Below are 24,609 nucleotides of genomic sequence, written 5' to 3'. Positions count from 1 at the left end.
AAGTTGGCCTAAAAACCCATTCGAAATACATCCTTTCCAATAATATTAAAGTTACAACTGTTTTTCGTTTATGCACTGTAAACATAATTTCGAAAATTACCAATTTTTTTTTTTTTAATATTGTTCCACTTTAAATCAAAATTATGCATTTATTTTTATAGAGATCGAAAGCGCTAAATTTCATTAAAATCCAACGAGAGAGAACAGGGTAGTAGTGTGTACTAAAAAGGACAAAATCATTATGCATTTTGAGAAAACCGTCAAAAACTTAATGAGAGAATTACATAAAACATAAAATGAATACTTCTAAAACATTACAGAAAACTGAAACGGGAATGAAAGAGTTTGTTTTATAGTTAATGAAATACACCAGTTTTGTAAATCTTATTTTCTCTCCATAATTCAATTATTTGTTGTTAAGGCGTTTGTGAATAGCTTCTAAAATTTTCTTTGCATTTTCTTGTGCATTAATATTTTAATTTAAATTTTAATCACCATTTGAAATATTGTGCTCTCACCCTGGGACTACATTTTAAAAATCATTTTTTACCAAGCTTAAACTATTGAATGTTCTCAACGAATTCAGGCTTACATTTTATTGTCATTCTCTTACTGCTTTAAAGCTTTTGGGAACACACACAAGTCCTCATCTTGAGTGGAAAATTTATATCTCCATTTAGTACAAGCATGTGGAAATGGATTCAAATCTTTTTATTATTTATTTGGCAATTTCAGTCATGAAATGCCAATTTATAGCACTTCAGTCCTTTGTAATAGGTTATGAGTCAAATACTCGAAAGCTCTGAAATTCCAACGAAAACAATATCACTTGAAAATTTTCAACCATTCATGTCAAATGGGAGTTTGAATCAACAGTTTATAGCAGGGGTCGGCAACCTTTTCAGACTCGCGAGCCATATTCAACTTTTATTTTTAATAATCGGGCCGCAAGCGTTTAATTAATAGAAAATAGTGAGTTAAAAAAATACTCAAGGTATAAATTTTTATTATATTAATCTTAATAAAAAAGCACAGAAATATTTAAATTACGAGATATGAAACAAGCGTGAAAATGAAACTCGATGAAAAATTATCACTTAAAAACAAAGTAATATGGTTTTATGCATCACAATATGTATGTCTCCCTGCTTAATGCGACTTTTGTGATTATTTTCCCTTAGCCAGATTATCTGCATCTACTTCATAACCTGAGGTGCAAATTCGAATCGAAGCATGCAAATGTTCATCAGTCAGTCGAGAAGAAATTTATTTTTTCTAAAACTCATGGTAGAAAATGCTTATTCGCAAATGTATGTGGTTCCAAATGCAACTGTCATCTTTTTATTATTATTATTACGGGCGACTCCAGGGAGTCCTTAGACTTATCGAGGGAGGCCCTAAACATCATGTCCACACAACTATACGACATTCTCACAGTATCTATCATACCTTGCCTTGAACTCATTCACTGTCATAGCACCCACAACAGACTGACAGCTTATTCCATTCATTTACCACTCTAAAAGTAAAGAACCCAGCTCTAACACCCTTGCTAACTAACCACACTCTTGCCCAGCTTCCATAGGTGTCCCCTACTTCTCCCACAACCAGTCCTAATCTCAAAAATATCCTCTGAATTAATCCTATAGAAACCCTTTAGCAATTTGAATGTCTCAATCATATCTCCCCTTTTCCGCCTATCAACTAATTTCTGCAACCCACAAATCTTCAAACTGTTATCATAAGATTCATTCCATAGACCTACTATCATCTTGGTCACTCGCCTCTGGATCCTCTCCACCTCCTCCCCATCAAGAAGAAACATACGTGACCAAATCTGGGCACAGTAGTTGAGATGAAGTCTTATCAAGGCTCAGTACAGAGGAACAATAACTTGCTTGTCTCTGCTCGTCAAAGTATTTTTCAACAACCAAGTGAGTTGATTAGCTGATTTAGCCACTTTTGCAATGTTCCCGCTAAACTTCATCTCCCTATCTACCAACACTCCCAAGTCCCTGGCCTCATCAATCTCCTGGAGTAAGTACAGTTCCACCAATGTGGTATACCGCTGCTAATCTTTTCACCCCAAAATGCATAACCTTACATTTTGTCACATTAAATTGACATCCATTCTCCTTAGCCCAGAACTCCAATCTATCCACGTCGTCCTGCAAGATTTTGACATCTTCTGCATTCACTATCGCCCTACCCAACTTTGCATCATCAGCGAACAAATGAACTGTTCCACTTAGATCCTTCCCTATATCGTTAATGAACAGAATAAACAGCAGTGGTCCAAGAACAGAACCCTGCGGCACACCACTAGTCACAGGTCGTCTTTTGGACTCTACTCCTGAATAAACTACTCTCTGATATCTCTCTATCACCACCCACCTATCCATTTCACCAACCCTATAAAATCTTCCTTGCGAAACTGACTAATCCTTGGAATTTCTTGGTAAGCATCGATAAATTTTATGGATATTTTCTAACGAAAATGCGTTCTTTAATAATTCAATGTGTTGCAAGTCCAAAACTTCCATCAGTAGTCGGTTTGGTAGGTTATCAATATCTACATTAAAAGCGTTCAATATCCACAAATCTCATTGAAAATTCCTTTTTGTAAATCTTCAATAATACGAACAAAAATTTCCTTTTGTGTTTTTCATCCCACTGTAGATGCCGATTTGCAACATATATAATCATGTGGATTTTCTTCCATCATACATTTCTTCAACAGACAGTTTGCCTTCAAAAGCTGTTATGTCAGAAAACAGTTCTGATAGTAATTTACTTTGACCCTACAGGTTCAAATTAAGTTCAGTAAGGTAGTTGTAATGTCTACCATAAATGCAAGAGATATAATCCATTTTGATCCGATAATTATTGGACAGTATTTTCGTGTTCCGTCATGAAAGTATCTATTTTTCACATAAATTAAAAAATATTCTTAGCACAGCACCTCTACTTAATCATCTAGCGCTTGACTAGTAGATAACGTCCTCTTGAAATGCATGTCTTTTCTTGATGATAAAATTTTATGGGCCACATGCCAACGTATGGTCAACCTTTTATGGGCCGCTAAAAATGCACATTTGGGCGGCCTGCAGGTTGCCCACCTCTGGTCTATAGAATGAGAGAAATGTCATCTGCTAAGTTCAATCAGAATTTGATGTTCCGAAAAATTGTTTATTAATTTTATCTAGATGATTTTCATTGTCTAGTGTATTACTGATCTCAAACTTTGAAATGTTAAGTTTGATGATAGCAGAACGATTCGCATATATCTGTATACGAGGTGTAGCAAGTAGAAAAGTCATGGCCCCCACAAGGGTGGGGGCTGACAGGGCTTTAGACTGGGGGGCCCGGAATTAGGGTGCTCGTCTTGTCGGGTCGGCCAGTTAAGTGAGACTAACAAAAGACAAAAAGAAACTTTATAAAATATGAATGAATATGTGCTGAGAAGGATTACTAGATTTTGCAATCGTTTCCAACCCATTATCCATCTTTTCAGACTTATGGTTACTCTTCTGAACTTCCCATTCGAAAGGATTCACTTTAATTTCTGGTTTTCGTTCGCCCGTCTCGCTTTCTCCTTCAACACTGAACGTGATTAAAGGCGTGAAAAAATATTTCAGATCTTATAAAGGTATGCTAATGACAATGTTTTCGCACAAAATATTAGCAAATATTGACAATAAGAACATTATTATACAAAGTAAATGAATCTCTTGAGGTCGAGTCTGCACTTATAAGAGAATTAGTGCAAGAGATACACTTACGTGACTCGTGGGAAAGTGTTGTCCAAGAAGCAAAAGTAGTTGCTGAAACAATCGATGTGCGACCTCAATTTTGCGAAAATCGAGAAACTACTGAACAAGATTTCCAAATTTTCGTAATTTATCCAGTGTTGAATTTCATTATGAATGATTTAAAAACAAAGTTTGAAGCAGCAGATAATATATGTGAATTATTCTCATCTATTTTAAATTTTCACAACTTGAACGATGGTCAACTTATCGCAAAAGCAGCAAAACTTGTGAATATGTTATGAAAAAGATCTGTCAGAAGAATTACTGAATGAAATTCTTCACCATAAAAGTATTCATAAGATGGTTTTTGGCACAGAAACAAGTCCGGTGAGACTTCTGAACGCAATTTATGACAAAAACCTGCAAGGTATATTTGCCTCGCCATTAAACTATTTTGCACAATACCGGTTGCTGTTTCTTCAGCTGAGAGATCATTCAGCAGACTGGCCATTCATTGAAAACATGGCAAAGAAGCACAAGTAGCCAAGAACGACCTAATCACCTAGCAATTTTGTGCATTGAAAATGATTTGGCTAAGCGAGTTGATTTTACTGACATTATTGATAAATTTGCGTCGACAAAAGCAAGAAAATATACTTTGAAGTAATTTTGAATATTATTATTAGTTTATATTATGTAGATGTTGGTGGTTTTTTAAATAAACATTGCCTTTGTGTTATAATTTAAACTAATTGATCCTAAACCCTGTAGACTGTATAGCAATACGTTGTTCTTAAACTGAGCGACAGGTAGGGGGTCCGCTTCAGAATGTGGAGGCCATGAGAAAAGTAAAGAGAAAAACTTCGTACAAAACCGAGTATTCAATTAACCACTTAAAATACAAAGACGTCTTTTGTTTATTGCACCATAATTGATTTTGAATTTTGGTTTCACATATAAATACAACCGAATATAGACGCTAGACAATCTTGTGCCTATTTCCTTTCAGCCGAGAAAAGTTGCCAACGGCGTGCATCGGCTATTTCGTTTGCACAAATCCATCATCATTTTTCAAATAATGATGAATTTGATCCAGCAAATCACCCTCGCCCAAAAAATTGGAAGAAAAAACGACCGCTTTCTGATTTTTAATTGGTACTTTAAGGGGTTAATCGCCTGATACATCGTGTTCCCCCACGAAATGCACCGGTTCCAACGTTCCTTTCCATGCAGTATAGCAGGATTGGAAGTTCTCTTCTGTTAGCTCGTTTATGGTCCCTGTTACGGCTCTCTGGATGTTGTCTTTCAATGACTCTTGCTCTTGAGCTTGGGTAAAAGAGAAATAAAGTCACACAGAGACGTCAAGTCGCGAATTGACAACGCAGAATGAAAAGGGGCACTGCCATGATACAAGATTAAATCATTCGCAATCTATGGACGGATCCGCATTTTCGCCACCATTCAAGGATTTCTTTGTAGTAAATTTGATCGACAGTGGCACAAATTCTAGGTAGACCACGGCATGGCTATCGAAAAAAAAAATAAAAATAAAATAAATAAATAAAAATAAAATAATGGTTTTCGTTTTGGAATTGCTCATGCGCGCTTTCTAGAATTTTTCGTGTGCCACTCCAAACTACGGTGTTTTGTTTCAGGATTGTACTTAAAAAAAAAAATCACCTCTCGTCCACAGTAATAACACTATCAAAAAATTGGGTTGTTTTTAAGTTGGTTCAGCATTTCCGTCGAAACATGATCATAATTGAGATTATTTCGAACCATCTTTGCACAATCTTTCACATTTCCAAATCTTCACTCAAAATCTTGTAAACCATGAAACGGTTAATATGTAGTTGAGATTATTTGGGATGTTAAACGTCTTCATGGATGCGGCGCCCTACTCGCTCGATGTTCGTTCTTTTGACAGACCGCTCTGCACGTTGTTCATATGCACGCTTCTCTCTCCTCCAAAAATATCTTGTGCCATTTAAGTTTTATCACTTTAGCACGTGATAAAGAATCATTACCATGCGCACACTTAATTTTATCGAAAGCGTCGATAGCATTCCCGTTCAGTTTAACAAAAAAATCATTGGACATTATTCAAGATTTCGCTTTTCCATTTTCGTGATGAACACACCAGACATATACTTACTAAAAATACAATAACTCGACAGGTGTTTATCATACCGACGAAAAGAGCAGCAACCAATCTAACATACTACATCAGCATCAGTTGGACATGCTATCAGTTCTTGAAATAAACAAAAAAATCGTATTACTTTTTTTTGCTAGCCCTCATACATATACCTAGGACTTCTCTGTCCTAAGCCTTATTTATACCTAGGTTCAGGACCAAGAAGGAATTCATTGATGTTTGTCTTGAACAGCTGCAGACTGCACTCTTTTACAAACATTGGGTGAGAAAGGCAGTTATAGAAAATTAGGAGTAGAAGGAATAAATCAAGAAAACTAATGCTTTAAGAGGTATTCAGAGAAGAGTGAAGGAATGATGTTGAGCTGAGCAATACCCAGGAAGATACAGATTAAGGCAGAAACAGATAGTCTGTAATGACTGGAAGAAAAAGAAAAAAATGCAAAATGAATTTTTTAAAATTTAGTCTTGCCATATCTACTTAGGCATACTAAAAGCTTTTAGAATAAGAGTTCCTTACCTTATCCTAGTTATGATGCTGAAGTGTATAGCATAGCCATTTCTCTCTGAAACCTGAGTACTGTTTATTGATAGCCTAACAGTTTGATAACCCAATAATTCAGCAAGGAACTGTTTCACTTCGAAATGACATTACAGTGCAGCATTTTGTCAAATTATAAAAATCACTAAAATTTTTATTGCATACACCACAAAAGACCACAAGCAAACCTGAAAATTACAATTTATATAACATTATTTACTGAAATTGTTTGTATATCAAAGCATCTAGCAAAAAATAAGCCATCAATTATTAATGAAATGCATTTTATTTATTAAAACATCTACATAAAATTATACTATTAAAAAAAACTTCAAACCTTGGAGAGTTATGAAGACTACACAAACAGTAAACAGTGAAATGCACTACTTGCATGTTACAATACCCAGTACATGGTACTTATCTTTGTTATATCCTGAAAAGATGCTCCACTGTGAATGTTAATATGCTAAAATTGTTTCATTTGATAACATTACAAAACCATTCCAAATTTTTCATTATGTGTACAATACTTTCAAAAAATTTTGCATTATTGTATAGGAAACCATAACTTCAAGATATTTTCAAGTTTATCAAATATATTTTAAGAATTATGTTATTATTAAAAAAGTTAAAATTATACAATGCAAAAGCAATCATCAATGCTTCTGCTTACAAATATTGTTACTGCAAGACATGGAGTAATCTGCCAACTGTGTTACCCAAAGCTGACTGGTTCCTTCTGAAGTAGGGCTACAGTCAATAGGTGTAATTGAAAACTGATCCTAAATCTTATTTAACAAATTTCTATTACACAGTAAATCTTCATGAAATGACCAAGAGAACAATTTTAAAACTGGCAGTAGTTTAGAGAAGTCAGTAAACCCTTGGTGCACAGACTTTTAATTTACGAATTTGAATAACATCTGGATATTCAATTGAAGATAACATTCAGCAGTTTACTGACAATTGCATTTAATGTCCAGTGCACATCCCTCAGGATTTATAAAAATAATTTCCTAGTTCAATAAGGCAAGCTCTATTTTCATTATGAATGCTTATCTCTCTTTATATATATAATGGGCATCAAAAACAGCTAAATTTAATTTTAAATATTTAAATGTTCTGTATTACATATTTATATTCAGGGATAAAACAGTAATAACATTCTATATGATACAAACACATAGTGTTCAATATGCAATTTATATGCACACGTGCTTTCACAGAAAGCAAAATATTCTTACCAGCATCTTTAATGCTAATTTGTCATAAACATTTAGTAAATACATAATCAGGGATTCCCAACTTTTTTTTGTGGGGGGGGGGGGGTGGCAAGAGGTTTGCATTACATAGATTATGTCAAGGGATGAATTATAAATGAAATTAACCTTAAGTCCTATAGGATAGGGAAGATTAAAAAGTGTCCTATTTTCAATATGCATGATGTAATCAGAGTAAATTACACAGTATTCTGTTCTCAATCGTATTTTGGTAAAGCTATTTTTCCCAGTTGGCATTACTTTCATTTGTCAATATAGGCACATAGATAATTTCTACTATCAGTATTTTGTGACTAATTTTTTAATTGCATTTATTTATTTAATGTGATTGTTTTTTTTTTCAAGTTATTTGTCCTTCTTGGCTCATTTACACCTATGTATGAAAATTTATGTAAATGAGCCAAGAGAATTATAAAAAAAAAGGTGCACAACAGCAGACTTGTAATGATATCATTCATACCATAGCAATTGAACTTAGGCCACAGTTTGGATATGTATTACTGTAGACTCAGCTCATTTGCCACCATGATCAGCTTGCAGCTGCAGTGATACTAAGAAAAGTAAGTTATGCATTTTGCTGCCTCAATCATTCTATATGCAAAATATTTACACTTTATTTCCTTATTCACAACACATTGTACAACTTCCATAAATGATTACTCATGTAAGTGCAATTATTACAACAGCATAAATTATATACTCATTTGCACAATTAAAAACAAACAACTTTGCATAAAAGGCCAAAGTTTTATCACTAATGAATATTTTGGTTGCTGTATTAATGACATGTTTATTTTTTTTTCTTGTAGTATTCTACAGAAAAAATTGTTGCATTAAAATAACTTAATTATTACAATAATATCAAAATTATTTAATGGGCTAGCATATGTAGAAACCCCATATAAATTTTCCATTGCTTGATGGCCTACAGTGAACAAGAGTTCAGCATGAACACTTATTTCACTTATGATTAGTATGAATCTACTTGCAGACATCTCCATAATACAGGCATGCCACTAGCTCTGTGAAACAGTCTACAGCTGATACCAGAAAAGTAAGTTATGCATTTTGTTTCTCAAACCATTCTTTACCATAACATGACCATATTATTAATTTTTTTCAAGTTTATTAAAAAATGGTCCAAAATTCTTTAAGTTTTTTTGAAATTTGGATTTTTACAAAGGTAAAATAGCTCATTAATTAATATGCTTAGGTGAAATAACTCATTAATAATGAGTTATTTCACCTAAGCATTTTTTTTTCTGACACATCTAAATGTTGTAAAGGAACTTTAAATTCACTCTAACTATTCTAAACACCCAACACTCAATGCCTCCATGTGTTGAGGCTTAAATGCTGTGAAGAATTCATGCTGAAGGTTTAATGGAATATTATCAGCACTGAGAAAGGATTAAAACTAATTTTCATGCTTCCAGTATTTTGTCTTAGTCACAGATACATCTTCAGGGATTACAAATAACTTTTTGTAACAATACAAAGTTGTTACAAAAAGTTATTTGTAATCCCTGAAGATGTCTCTGTGACTAAGACAAAATACTGGAAGCATTAAAATTAGTTTTAATCCTTTCTCAGTGCTGATAATATTCCATTAAATCCCCAACATGGACTCAATGCCTCCTCTGACCATCAACCCATTCACCAGAAAGTAATCAGAAAATCTCTATCCAATTTTAATCCAAAAAAGTCCCCCCCCCAGCCCTGAAAACATTTCTCCATTTAGACTTCAGAGCTGATTCCTATTCTATGTCACCTCTTTAAGCTCTCTTACTCCACTGACATCTATCCTACACCCTGGAAATTATCCAATGTCCAACTGATTCCCAAAAAGGGTGACAGATCCTTACCATCAAACTATTGCCCAATCTCTCTCACTCACTCACATACGCCTCAGTGCTCTCCAAAATAATGGAAAGAACTATCAACATCCAACTCCTATGCTACCTTGAAAGTACTCAACACCCAACTCCTACATGTTGAGTACCTTGAAAGTAGTCAACTAATAAATGACTGTCAGCATGGATTCTGCCAATGCTGTTGAACAGGGGATCACCTACCTCTGGATAAGCACCATAGCAAATTCCAAGTGGCTGCACTAGATATCTCCAAGCTTTTGCCAGGTTCTGGCACAAGGACCTATTAAGTAATATTCTATCATTTGGTCTGTCTCATGACTTCTGTAACTGGGTTGATAGTTTTCTTACTGGACACACTGCACATGATGGTGGATGGTTCCTTATCTTCTAGCTATGGAACTAATGCCAAGGCCCCACAAGGTTCTGTCCTCTCACCCACCCTCTTTCTTCTATACATCACTGACATGCTCCAGCTGCCACCAAACCAATACACAATTTTGTCAAACAACAGTACACTATATTCCTCCTCCTCATTTAACAAACCGTGCACCAAACAAACCACCACAATATACAAAGCAACAACCTCTGCAAGCCTAAATTCTGATCTCCAAACCATTCTTTGATGGAGCTCAGATAACCTTGTCAATTTCAATGCTACAAAACGTAGTTGTGCCTTATTTCTCACAAAAAAGAACCATACCTTTGACAACACCCAAATTTCCAGGCAAAATGTGCTCTCTCTCTCTCTCTCTCTCCTTGGGATAACCTAGATATCAAGAGGTCTCTTGGCATAAACACATCACAACTGCCGCTCCCTCAGCATCTTAAAAAATTAGGATTCCTCTTTCACTTAAGGCATTACTTTACCTCCGAACAGCTGTCAACACTGTACAAATCTCCCCATCCATCAAGTGCTGCTCGCACATCTAGGGAGGTATCCCCCAAATGCTCCCTAAAAATACTCAACAGTAATACAATACTGTTGAGAGAGCAATGAGACTGATTGACGACTCATTTTTTATCAACTCAATCCAACCACTCTAACACAGGTGTCTAGTATCTACTGCATGCATCTGTTATAAATCTCCCATGGTATATAATACTTCCATTGATAAATTTTCATCAAAACTATCATCAATAATTCCCAAGGAGAGAGATCTCATTGAAATCCATAAAAACGTGCAGCTACCACCCAACATCTCTTCACAGTCCAACTCTATACTCATAGAACAAGTTTCTCTTCTTGACGAAGAAGAGAAACTCCTTCATCCTACTGCTGCTGTATTCTGGAACAGCCTTCCCTCTCATGTGTTTCCCAATTCTCTTCCCATACATGGTACTAACATCCTATAGATTGACTAACAAATCTCTCATGTATGGGCCCAATATAAACTCATTCATACATCTAATGAATAACTTTTCTCTTAGAATTTACTGCTGTCAAAATTCTATTTTACATTTATATTATATTGTAGTTATAAAGACTTTTATAACTACAATACCAAAAGTAGCTACCAGTGCTACTTTTAATAAGTAATTGGCAAGTGCACAAGACCTTCCCCATCTCTTAGTATTACTATATTGCTTTAACCAAATGTCCATCTCATTTCAGTTGAGAGGATAACGCATGGTATTGCAATTTACTGTACTTATTTACATGTCCAATAAAAAATATATTTGAAACAGCACAGTACCATTAAATGAACTTAACATATATACTATATGTATTATATGTGTGTGCCCCCCCCTGCCCCCAAGCATAGCAAATACAAAAAGTAATACTGAAATGAATGGTTCTTGGTATTAAAAGTATTTATATGTACTACTATACATTTGTATGCACAATAGTACATATAAATGTCTTGAATACAACTTCACGTATGCCATAATACCACACACATTTGTGTGTGTGTGTATATCCACTTTCTGGTCAGAAATTCTAAGGTATTTATAGGAGTCCATCAAATCTAAGCACATGTTATACCTTTGTAAAAAATTTCATTGAATGAATGTCGTTATTGGATATTGGAACAGAGCAATTCAAAGTATGGAGGGTAGCATAATGCATTTTTAAAACTTGGGAATCCCTGATGCATTATAATAAGTGATATAGCTACCTATACAGTATATAACAGTGTTTCTCAACCACTGGGGTGTAGATCATCTACATTTAATTTCAAAAATAAGCAGTTATTGTTATCCCTACTGTAATAAAGAAAAAAAAGGGGAAAACTATTGCTCAAATTTACAGACAAACCCACCTTAAAATGGATTTCCTAATGTGAACTATGCGTCTTATTAATGCAGTTATAAAAACAACAACAAGTACTTAGTACATATAATGGTCTTCATATTTTCTTGCCACAGAGGAACAGTGGACTTTTCTGGCAGGACAAGATAGAAATAAATTTGAAACTGTGACTGGACCACAGGTGGTTCTAGGTTGAGAAATACTGACTTAAAGTACATAATTACAAGATATTATAATGACAGCATTTGTTTGGCAGTTCAAAAATGTGACACTTTATCAAATGACACCAATAAAGATTTAATATTTTCAACAACCACTCAATTAAATAATCAAAAGAGAGAAAATATGTATTTACCTATTTACAGTGAGTGATAAAACAGCACTTACATAGATGTTTACAATGAATTGATAATTGCATTGTACACAGAAACTACTTATACATAAAATATATCCAAGAATAATTTGAAATATTTCATACATTCAAGGTAAACACTTTAATATAAGATTTCCTGATCAAGTTATCAGCTGTGTGTGTGTGTGAGAGAGAGAGTGGCAAAGTGTGAAAAGCAGGCATTCTATAGAAAGCCTAGGCGTTTTTTGGCAAAGTATGAAATGTCTGTTTTTTTTTTTTTTTTTTAATATCTTACATACTTTCCCTAGGCATCATATAGAATGACAAATACTATTTCGGCTATATTTTCATTTTGAAGTTTTAAATTTTGCCGCCATAGGGAGGTTAGGTGCTGGTGGTTGTTATGAGTGTGACAGACGATGGTTTTTACCAACTTGGAACTTTCGGCTATATTTTCATTTTGAAGTTTTAAATTTTGCTGCCATGGGGAGGTTAGGTTAGGTGCTGGCGGATGTTATGAGTGTGACAGACGATGGTTTTTAATGTTTTGGAACTGCTGAAGGAATTTTAAACCAACTCTATGCCAGATCACAATTCACTTTATGTCTCAAGGACTGACAGAGAGTTGGAGACGTTCCTGACCACGAAATAGCTCTCCGGTCAGCTGCTTCCACTCAGTCCACGGGTAGCGGCCAAGGGTATGTGAGGTGTACTTGCAAGACCAAGTGCCGAAATTTGAAGTGCTTTTGCATGAAAAAAGCAGTTAAGTGCAATTAAAAATGCCATTCCAGAAAGTCTCCAACTCTCAGTAAGTCCTTAAGACATAAAGTGAATTGTGATCTGGCATAGAATTGGTTTAAAATACCTTCAGCAGTTCCAAGTTGGTAAAAACCATTCATTGTCTGTCACACTCATAACAACCGGCAGCACCTAACCTAACCTCACCACGGGGGCAAAATTTAAAACTTCAAAACCTAACCTAATCAGTTCCAAGTCAGTAAAAACCATTACCTCTCACACTCATAACAACCACCAGCACCTAACCTTCCCATGGCGGCAAAATTTAAAACTTCAAAACCTAACCTAACCTTCCCATGGCAAAATTTAAAAGTTCAAAACCTAACCTAACCTCCTATGGTGGCAAAATTTAAAACTTCAAAATGAAAATATATCCAAAATAATATTTGTCATTCTATATAATGCCTAGGGAAAGTATGTAAAATATTTAAAAAAAACAACAACAGACATTTCATACTTTGCCAAAAAAACGCCTAGGCATTCTACAGAATGCCTGCTTTTCACACTTTGCCAGTAACATATACAGCAGTTTCCCCCCATCTGCAGGGGAATATGTTCTGAAACTCCTATATAGTATGAAACTGCAGATAGTACCAAATCCTATATATATATATATATATATATATATATATATATATATATATATATGCTATGTTTTTTCCTATACATACACACCTCTGATAAAGTTTAATTTATAAATTAGCACAGTAATAAAATAATAGATTAAGAACAATAACTAATAATAAAATAGAACAATTAAAACAAGACACTGCAATTTTTCTAAGCTTCTTTTTGACCGGTTCCTGAGTTAGTTGATCTCTGGGATGGACAAGCAGGTTTTTCGTTCCATAAACTCAAGAAAATTGACTGTAGAATCCACACTATTTTAAGACATTAAAAATATTCTGTTAGTGTTAGGCAGCAATTGTTAGCCGCTTCACTGTGTGCAGTTTAATTAGTGATAGCCTTGGCCAACTATCTCTGATTGGCTACCAGTGGAGAACCAAACTGCACCCCTCAGTCTTCGAAAGTTAGATAGGGCTAAAATGGCCTCGCCTACTCCTATAAGGGAATAAAAGGCATTAGTTGCTTCTTTTTTTTGATTATCTCAATAAAAGTTATGCGAATGAATGGAATTCTAGCAACCTCAGCATATAATTTATTTTTTTTATGAAGTTGAGAATTTTCACCTTTTCACTTAAAAGGAAGCACTTTATGGCTTCTCTTTGGCATATCTGAATCGTCAGCATCACTATTCTTACACTTTGGGATCTTAAGTAAAATAAGGGTTAACTGTGAAACCAAGACAATCGATCTGATAACTGAGATGGCTACTAAGTGACTAGTGGGCGGATAGTGTATACAGTACTATGTGGATATGTTGGACAAAGGGATGATTCATGTCCTGGGAGGGATGGCACAAAATTTCATCACACTACTCAGAATGGCACGAGATTTAAAACTCATGAATTGTTTATTTCTGGAATTTTTCATTTAATATTTTCAGGCTGATATTTACCACAGGTAACTTAAACCACAGAAAGCAAACCCGTGAATAGGGAGGAACTATATGGTTCATGACATTAATTTTCTCTGTCATCAGTTTTTTTTAACAGGTATTCCACACCACCCTTCTCTCAAAATTGAGCATTTAAAATTTCCAGTAATAATCTGCACAGATTTTGCCATATCTAATTATTATTTGAAAATAAGCTGAACACATCTAAAAATAGTCTTTATAAGAAATTTTTGGCTTCCAAAAGAAAGGAAAATCTATTAAATAAACATGTTTCATTAATATAATAATAAGTTATAATTAAATATAAATGGTGTCACAGTTCATAAAAAAATAATTATAAGAGAAAAACCAAGATGAATTCCTTGGTAAAATAAGATGCACTTATCCTATAAGCTTAGAATTACTCTTATTCATTAGCTATTATTAACTTGATGTCTCCTAATACTGCAGTGTCTGGAATTACAAGAAATTTGTTTATTAATAATTCTCCTTTAAAAGTATTCTAAAATATCAGCTTAAACATTTTGTGTTTATTTGTCCTGACCATTATACCAAAATGAAATAGTGCTTCCATATATCAAGATAATTAAAAATTCTGAATGATGTCATTTTAAGTCTTTAAATATTAATCATAAACTCATTTACTCACTTTCTTTAAGCAAATTATCTTTTATATGAGTTACTCAATTTCAAAAAAACTTTTGCTGAAAAATTTCAGTAATTCCAAATTTTGGGGTTAGAAAATTTATGATTTGAAGAGTAACTCCTCTTCCTACCCACCCCCCTCCTTTCATTTTGCCTTTTAACACATTTTATGGCTTATATTAGCAAGCCTTAATATGTCTGTGGTGACAATTTTTATTTACTTGTAAAGACATTACTCCTGGACCCATAATATCTTCAATTCTGAAGCAACATAATACAAATTTACATCCTCAAACAAACTCTCTTTTATTCTCTTCCCGTATTGACAAAAGCATCTCATTTCCCAAAGAGCTAAAGAGGGCCCAGAATCTAAAATGCAGAAAAGCTAATGTGGGGGTAAAAAGATATCCCAATTAAATATTTTTTTCTGTCCTTTCTGAAAATGGAAAAAAAAAAAATCAAGACTTGCATTCTGCACCTACAGATGACACATCGTTGTGCAGACTTCTGTACTCCACTTTATTTCATACAAGGTTAAATAACATTGGAAGTGATAATAAAGTGGGATATTGTCATGATATGATTTTATCAGTTTGTTGGGCCAAATTAGACACATTCATTATACATTTTTTGAATAAAGTAAATAAATAAATATTACATCATTACATATATGTATTTATACATATTTAGGAATCAGTTATAATCATTTTAATTTGTTCTTTTAGCATTATTTTTTTTCTATCAAAAAAAGCTGGTACATCAAAAACTGAAATATCACAAATATAATTATGTTTTTCTCTCTTAGTTTTTAATATGAACAGTTGACCTGAGGGGTTCAGGAAGCAATGCTGACAGGAGTCAGTAAACTATATATATATTTTTTTTTCAATTTTTAATTTCAAGAACACCAATAAGTCATGAAAAATAATATTAATTTCATAAGGGATAGCAGATAATAACTGTTTGAATACTTAGCCACTTTCTACCTCTAATTTATATATATATATATATTTATATTAGAATTTTACTGACTATAAACACTGAGATAAGACAAAAACTTTAATTAGAATTAAAGTAGTTTCATCGGAATGCCGACTTTTTCAGGTGTTTACTATCACAAAAAACTGGGAAAAAATAGCAAAATAAAAAAGTGAATGTCTCACATAAACAACAACAGTCAAGTTTGAACTGCTGTCCACGTGGCAGGTGTAGCGTGAAGCCTTAGTGAGTGGAAACTATCTCGAGAACGCCAGAATTGAATTACTGCACTGTGTGAATCAGGTAAGATATAACTTAAATTACTGTTCATGTGTGAGGGATCCAGAACTATGGGCAGCCCTTGGTTTACGACGGTTCAATTTACACCGATTCACAATAATGCCGGATGCCTGCACGTGCTTTCTTACTGTAGTGTGGTCTGACTGAGAAACAATGCCAGCAGGCATTCTAGTGTTTGAGTGTTTACTGAGTTACTACGACGTATATGTATCAAACCTAGTTATACTCTGAATCTACTTAATTGTTCTATTTAATTTTTTTTACATACATACATATTTAAATTGATAAAGTACATGATTACATACCATGTCTGATAAAAGAAGTGCAGAAAAGTTAGCAGAACTTGGTGTTAAGAAGGTGCAGAAATCAATCACATTTGAAAAGAAGATGTGCAGACATGTGCTAATGTCTGTAGAAGTATGAACTTACCTCCATCGACTGTTACGACAATTATGAAAAATGCAGATAGAAGAAAACAGTCTGCGCAACAATCCATGGCAGTACTAAATGCAAAACATGTAAGTTATAGCAGGGATAAACTTCAATGAAAAAATTATTATCATTATGGGTGGATGACTTGAATCAGAAAAACATTCCTCTGATGCAGGCTGTTATAACTGAGAAAGCAAAAACAATTTTTGAGGATCTTCAAAAGACAGGTCGAAGAAACATTTTTAGGAAGCAAAGGTTGGTTCATGAGATTTAAGTCTCGAAATAAGTGCCATAATGTCAAATTATGTGGTGAGGTGGCAAGTGCAGATGTTGCAGCAGCAGCTGCTTTTCCTGAAGAATTTCAAGACTGTGTAGAACAAGGAAGTTATCCTCCTAATCTCATTTTTAATGTTGATGAGACTGGGCTCTACTGGAAAAAATTGCCATCACGCACCTTAATTTCCTGTGAAGAACGTTCCGCTCCAGGTTATAAAGCTGCAAAAGATAGACTTATGCTTTTGTTGGGTGCAAATGTCTCCATAACTTTGAAGCTTAAACCATTGTTGGTGTACCATTCACAGACACCACACACCTTCAAGGGCCTAAAAGTCATGCTGCCAGTGGAACATTTGGAAATGGAACAAGAAAGCTTGGGTTACACAAGACATTTTTATAGATTGGTACACAAATTATTTTTGTCCTACTGTGCTTTGCTTTTGTAAAGAAAATGATTTGCCAGCCAAGGCATTGCTTCTCTTGGATAATGCCCCTGGACATCCTCAAAACCTTGCTGAAGTAGGAACACCATTGGATGTCAAAGTTGTTTACATGCGTCCAAACACGACATTGCAAAATTAATGCCCTTCGATATTTTGAAGCGTATTAAAAACATCAAGGCAGCTTGGAATGAAGTGTCAGCAAAGTGTTTAAAAGGAGCATGATGAAAACTTCTTCCAGCATTTATGCACGACTTTGAGGAATTAGAGCAAAAGGAGAATGTTATTGAAGATGTTACCAAGCTTACGTGAGAAGCGGTATTGGACGATATGACAGCTGAAGATGTGACAGAAGTCTTAGAGAGCCATGATAAACTGCTTTCCAACGAAGACTTAAAAGAATTAGCCAAACAATTAAGTCAACATCCAAAGGAGGAGAAAGAAAACGAAGAAGGTCCTCTGAGAAATATAAAAACGGCTGATTACAGTGTATCCTTGCAAGCACAGAGACATTGACTGATGAACTCTGTGAAATGGACCACGATTGGGAACGGAGTGCGAATATAAAAAGGAGTGTAATCGCATCTTTTCGAAGTTTCATATTTTTTGTATATAATTTTGTTCTGTTTTCATTATTAATAATTTTATTTTAACAAATATATTTGTATATATTATCAAAGCTTTAAATATAATAATGTTACACATACTTCATGTGCATATTTTTTGACTGCGCAGAACATAACTTTGTACCTCCCATTAAAATTGGGTTCGTTTTATGCCCGTTTTTTCAGGACTGGAAGTGAGGCATAAACCGAGGGCTGCCTGTATTTCTTAGGATTCTAAAATCGTATTTCTAGTTCATCAGGGCATTTATGGATATCTGTAGTAAGATTCCAGTCTATCTGGTGTTGACGCTCTTCTAAATTAGAGTTGGCACAGAAAAGAACATGACTGGAGAGAGTGCTTGCATGGGTTCTATTGTAAGAGATATCACGTTGATGCTCTTCCAGTCATAGTGAGACAGACTTATCGGTTTGCCCATAATACGGTTTCCCGTAACTACAGATGATTTTATATACTCCTGGGAACTGAAGTTGGTGATGTTTTGGCTTGGGTTGACTCAGTAAAGAACGAAGTTTTGGTAGGGTAGTGAAGTGAGTTCTAATATTAAATTTCTTCATAATTTTTGCCAATTTGAGCAATAGAGAACTCATGTACAGTAATGAAATGTATGCAATAGGGTTAGAGTTATCATCTTGCTGAGGTTGGAGACATGGGTATAAACAGTTAGAAATGCTTTGAGGCGAGTAGCCGTTGTTTAAGAAAGTACTCTTGAGGTGGTTAAGTTCGATTTGAAGATCTTCTTCTTCTGAAATTAGAGATCTCGCCTGATGAGCCAGAGTGGTGATAATTCCGAGTTTCTGCGGAGGGAAGTGATGAGAGGAGGCATGTAAGTATCTGTCCGTATGAGTTGTTTTTCGAAAAATAGAAAATTTGAGACAATTAGGCATCCTGGTAATCTTTAAATCTATAAAGGAGAGACACTGTTCACCTCAAGTTCTGATGTGAATTTGATGTTTTGGTGGCGATTGTTCAAATGATCTAGGAAGGTTTGTAAGTTCTCTGGACCATATTCCCAGATGAGGAAGATTTCATCTATGTATCGAAGCCATGGTTTGGGTTTTAGTGTAGCACTACAGATTGCTTTTTCCTTGAAGTCCTCAAGAAAAATGTTGGTTAACACTGGAGACAAAGGGCTGCCAATAGCTAAGCCCCTGGTTTGTTTAAAGATTTTTCTTTCAAATAAGAAATAGCTGGAGTTTACACAATGCATTAATAAGGAGAAAATTTTTTAGGAGATTGAGGACTTCTTCGGTAGGAACATTTGTAAAGAGAGAGAATATCAACCCCCCCCCCACATGAACAGTAATTTAAGTTATAGCTTACCTGATTCATACAGTGCAGTAACTCAATTCTGGCATTCTTGAGATAGTTCCCACTCACTAACGCCTCATACTAGACCTGCCATTCCAGACCAGCAATTCAAACTTGACTGTTGTTGTTCCTAACTTGTTTATGTGAGAAGTTAACTTTTTTTATCTTGCTGTTTTTCCTGTTTTTTTGTAATAATATATACACCTCAAGAAGTCGGAATTCTGATTAAAACTAGTTGGGTTCTAATTAAAGTTTTTGTCTTATCTCGGTGTTTCTAGTTCGAATATAAAAATGTCTACAATCTGAGTAAATACCCTTAATAATATATATATATATATATTAGTATTGTCTTTTATTTTAAACATTTTTTTTTTTTTTTTTTACTTTAATATTTTCCGTTTGAAGCAGATTAGCTATGTTATTGCTGATTTGCTGTCAATAAAATGATCAATATAATTCATTCTATATAGATTGTGTTACTAACAATATATTCAACGTATAATGAATAGCAATGATTACATTATCTTAATTTAGTTAATTACAGGAAACAACTAATAGAGAGGAAGAAATATGTAGCAGTGATGTACGTACAGTCCAGGTAAATTTATTTACAATAATTTTACCCATTAACTAAAAGATTTATTTCATACTAATTCTATATTCTATGCTATTTAATTCATTGAAATATAATTCACAACACCAATAACATTTCTATTCATTTCTCTGATATCTACAGGAAACTTATAAAATAATTACAAGCAAGCAAAGCTAGGCTTGCGATTAAGCTATTACCATTTCTAATTAGAAGAAGACATTCTAAACAGAAACAGTGATATTTCTTTCCTTTTTTTTTGTCAAAATTAATTCTGCCTAATCATCTCACAAGACTACATAATTATTGAAAAAATAATAAATTATCTGTTACTGTATCTTAGAGAAAAAGGATGATTAAAAAAAAAGTATAGGTATGTTACATTAGGCATTCAACTTTTTTCATTTGGGTGGGGGGGAGATTTAGTTGCCTATTCAAACTACAGATATTCCAGATTAGAATTTATTTTTAAAACTCTTCATGAGTCAATAGGTACTTCAAAGACTGCAAGAAAATACTGCATAACAATAACAAAAAAATTACACTGGTAATTTTTGTTCTTCATGGGTCCTGATCTTTTCAGAACCAAATTTTATTCAATGTTTTTACATCCCCCCCCCAAAAAAAAGTGCACATTTTTTGCCAACTGAACATCAAAAATGGATAAAAAAAAATGCTGCTGAAGAAAATGTAGGCTAATATCAAGCAGATTCTGAAGAAAAAGATCAACAGATACTTAAGACAGATACTACAAAAAAAAAATAATAATAATAATAATAATCTGCAGGTCTATACTTTTATTTATAGACTTTAGAAAAGCATATATTAGCTAAAAGTCATTGGTAAGAACATTGAAAATAAATATCAGGAAGGTGGTAAAATATTCTGGAGGCTACTGAAAAAACTCAAAAATGGAGGAAAGAGTACTATAAAAGAAATTAGAGATGAAAAAGAGGACATGAAAATTGAGGATAAAGATATTCTTGATGTATGGAGTAATTACTGTAAAAGATTCCTAAATGAAACAAGCAGTGATAGTGTTACACCTGATATCTTAAGAATGTAGAATTCTCAGCTATCATGGTGTAACATGAAGAGAAATAAATTAAAAACCCTGCATAAAGGCTAATAGCTAATTTAAATGAATTATTTAAAAGAAAAAGGAAATATTCTTGCATCCAATAAAATATATATAAAATAAAGGTGTTTGGTTGAACTAACTAACAAAAGGAAAGAATATATTAATGTTGTAATATGATATAAAAGAGAAAATTTAACTAAATAAGAGAGAAAAGGATTAGTTGTAAGAGATGGTATGTGAGAGGCTAGAGATTAAAAATATTAACTGAATTCATAGAAAAATTTTGGAAAGGGGATTAAGTTAGAGGCTATCGGAAGAAAAACAACAGACTATCGCTCAGGGCCGATTCCCGGATTGAGACATCGTTTGGCAGAAAAACACCACCCTAATTGGTCGGTGAGGTAAAATCAAGAAGGAGGCGGAGAAAAGAAGTTAAAAAAGGTGCCGTTAGGAGAGCAGGTATAAAAGGGTTGTAAACCTCCCCCCACGAGGCTTTTTGGTTTTTTGTTTTGGTTCTGTTCCCGAGGAGTTCTCTACGAGCTCCGTGGCATAGGTTTCACGCGGTTTTCCTGAGTGGAGATTGGGGTTATATCTCCATCGTCACAACATGGAAACAAAAGTGAGCGGATTTCGATTCCGGATTTCCTATGTAAGAAGCGAAGAATGTCATAGAGTCAAAGAAAAGGAAACATATTCTTTGTGTTTCAACTTCAGTGACAACCACGAGAAAGGGAAAGCTATAAAGATATCGATATCCACGTCGCGAGTCGCACAGCCGTCATATAGATGATTCAAAGTGTGTCCTGAATTACGAAAGTTTAAGACCGTGTAAGCATAGTTCAACTCCAAAAGGAACGTAGGAGTAGCAGATTATCGGAGAGGTTATACCAAGCTAGTTCAATCAGAAAAAGGTAAAGGCCCATATGAAAAACTCAAGAAAGAAAGGTACTGTAAAATATATCTAATGTTAACTAAAATTTGTAATAAGTATCATTATTCTAATACGGAACTGTTGAAGTGACCAAGGAAAATTTATACTAGGACTTTAGCATCTGACAGAATATATTAAAAGTAAGCTGGCTAGTGTTAATGTTATGTGAATAATTAAGTGTCCTGAGAATTTTGCATGTCTATTGTAATGTATAGGAAAGTTAAAATTCATAGTTGTGTGTTAGTGCAATAGAAGGTTTAGTTAATCTACTTAAGTTTGGATAGTTAAATAGTGTGAATTAATCTTATATGTCCGTGTCAAATGAATTTATGTGTTGAATGTGTATGGCGGCATGATCGTAATACCCATTATTGGATTATAGCCTAATTACTTGTAATAAGTTAATGTTAGTTTGTAAGTATTTAGTTTAGCATTGAATTGAGTAATAACAAAAATTGAATTGTACCATGTTAAAGTTTTTAATAAACCTTTTGTCCAATGATAAAACAGTTGTCTGAAATTGCTGTCCGATGCGCCACTTGAAAAATTATGAACCTAATCACGCAGGAAATTAATGTGTTAAGAAACGAGATAAAGTGTCACGACTGCAACATTGTTTCACTTTCAGACATATTTTAGTTCTTTCTCCTTGTTTTTGTATATAATATCTCAAACTAAATACTAAAATTTTAATTTCATCTGGTACTGGGATTGACCAAGCAGCAACATTACAGAATATTTCATTTGTATTTGTCCATTCCATTTCCTTACTATTGGCATTCTTTACTTGTTGTTCTATTGCTTCTGTCATGTTGAGTTCAATATTCTTTTCATCATCAATATTTTTCTTATCCTGCTGGACTATTCGTTCCAAAGTATCTTCCATTTCTTGCCATTCTTCTGCCACTATTTCTTCTATTTCACTTGCTATGGTTGAAACTGATGTTGCTGGCATTATGTCTTTTATAATAGCTCCTGACATATTTGTAATAGCTTCTTCTTTCATTTTTTTTATTTTTCTTCTTTGATATCCACTTGGTTTTTTTTGTCGTTTCATGTTCCTATAATTTTTTAAATAGAGTTTGACTAGTATAGATTGTACTGATCAGAAGCAAATCAACAAATAATAGTAGAAAAAAGTCTTAAATTTGTACTTTTAAAAACTGTACTTACTGGCAGCATGGCTTTTATCTGCTATGTGATGCAAACACAAAAATACTTCTTCCAAGTTTGTTTATAATCGGCCTATTTTTAACATACAGTATTCTATGACCGACTATAAACACAAAAATACGAACGTGTACACTTATATGTTTGGATAAATAATGTGTGATTTTACTATGAAACTGTTCTGCTGATCTTCACCTTGCTTTAATTGGCTTTAAAACAGTAAAATTTTATAATAGTCAAGTTTGTTGGTTGTTTTCAATCAAGGTCACATGTGTTTCTGTCTTAACACCACACCACTTCATCCCCACTAACTGTAAATTAGAATGTTATATGCCCTCTAGCTTTGGTGTTGCAATAATACAAAAGTAACTAAACAAAATTCAAGTGTTTTGATTTGAATTCGAATTAACTATCTACATATTGTATGTCATATTTAGCGCCAAATTTTTAAAAAATTATTTACGAATATCAATAATATTAAATAATTTTTAAGAACTGAAAATGATACAAAAATTTTTATACAAATATCTGGTGAATAGTAATAATATTCCATGCTCTTGGCTCTCATTCAGCTTGGTACCTGCAGCAGACCCCCCCCCCTCTGGGTATGCTGCTGACTCCAGCTACCTTCCCACATGTTAGGTTTGTGATAGTTTTTTCTACTTTAAGTGCAAATATATATTCCAAATGGCATTCCTGTTGAGTATTTTCTATCACCATGCTATTGTTGTGTCCCATTTTATTATTTTCATTCTATCTAGTTATTTCCCCTTTATCTATGTTCAACTATTATCTACGCACCAGATATCCCCAAAATTTTTACTAATACTTAAGTTATTTCTCCCCTTAGTACCCCTAATATTTGTATTTATACTGAGGCAAAAGGCGCAGTATGCATTTTTTTTATAAGTTTTTTAAAAGTAAAAATTTAAGACTTTTTTTTTTACTATTATTTGTTGATTTGCTTCTGATCAGTACAATCTATACTAGTCAAACTCTATTTAAAAAATTATAGGAACATGAAACGTCAAAAAAAACCAAGTGGATATCAAAGAAGAAAAATAAAAAAAATGAAAGAAGAAGCTATTACAAATATGTCAGGAGCTATTATAAAAGACATAATGCCAGCGACATCAGCTTCAACCATACCAAGTGAAATAGAAGAAATAGTGGCAGAAAAACGGCAAGAAATGGAAGATACTTTGGAACGAATAGTCCAGCAGAATAAGAAAAATATTGATGATGAAAAGAATATTGAACTCAACACGACAGAAGCAATAGAACAACAAGTAAAGAATGCCAATAGT

General features: G+C 33.8%; 1 protein-coding gene across 1 annotated transcript in view; it reads right to left on the bottom strand.

Annotated features, from left to right (window-relative positions):
* Positions 1–23,189, bottom strand: part of LOC150095881 (tyrosine kinase receptor Cad96Ca-like) — a 110,380-nt gene extending 87,191 nt beyond the window's left edge. The window contains exon 1 of the mRNA XM_090409555.1: positions 22,904–23,189. Within this exon, the coding sequence (XP_090265681.1) occupies positions 22,904–23,189 (286 nt within the window). The remainder of the gene's footprint in view (positions 1–22,903) is intronic.
* Between the last annotated feature and the right edge of the window lie 1,420 nt (positions 23,190–24,609).

Source organism: Typopeltis vanoorti, chromosome 19 (assembly GCF_054136105.1).
Source record: "Typopeltis vanoorti isolate ZY-2024b chromosome 19, IOZ_Tvanoo_1.0, whole genome shotgun sequence".
Taxonomy (NCBI): domain Eukaryota; kingdom Metazoa; phylum Arthropoda; class Arachnida; order Uropygi; family Thelyphonidae; genus Typopeltis; species Typopeltis vanoorti.
This window is presented reverse-complemented; position numbering and strand designations above follow the sequence as displayed.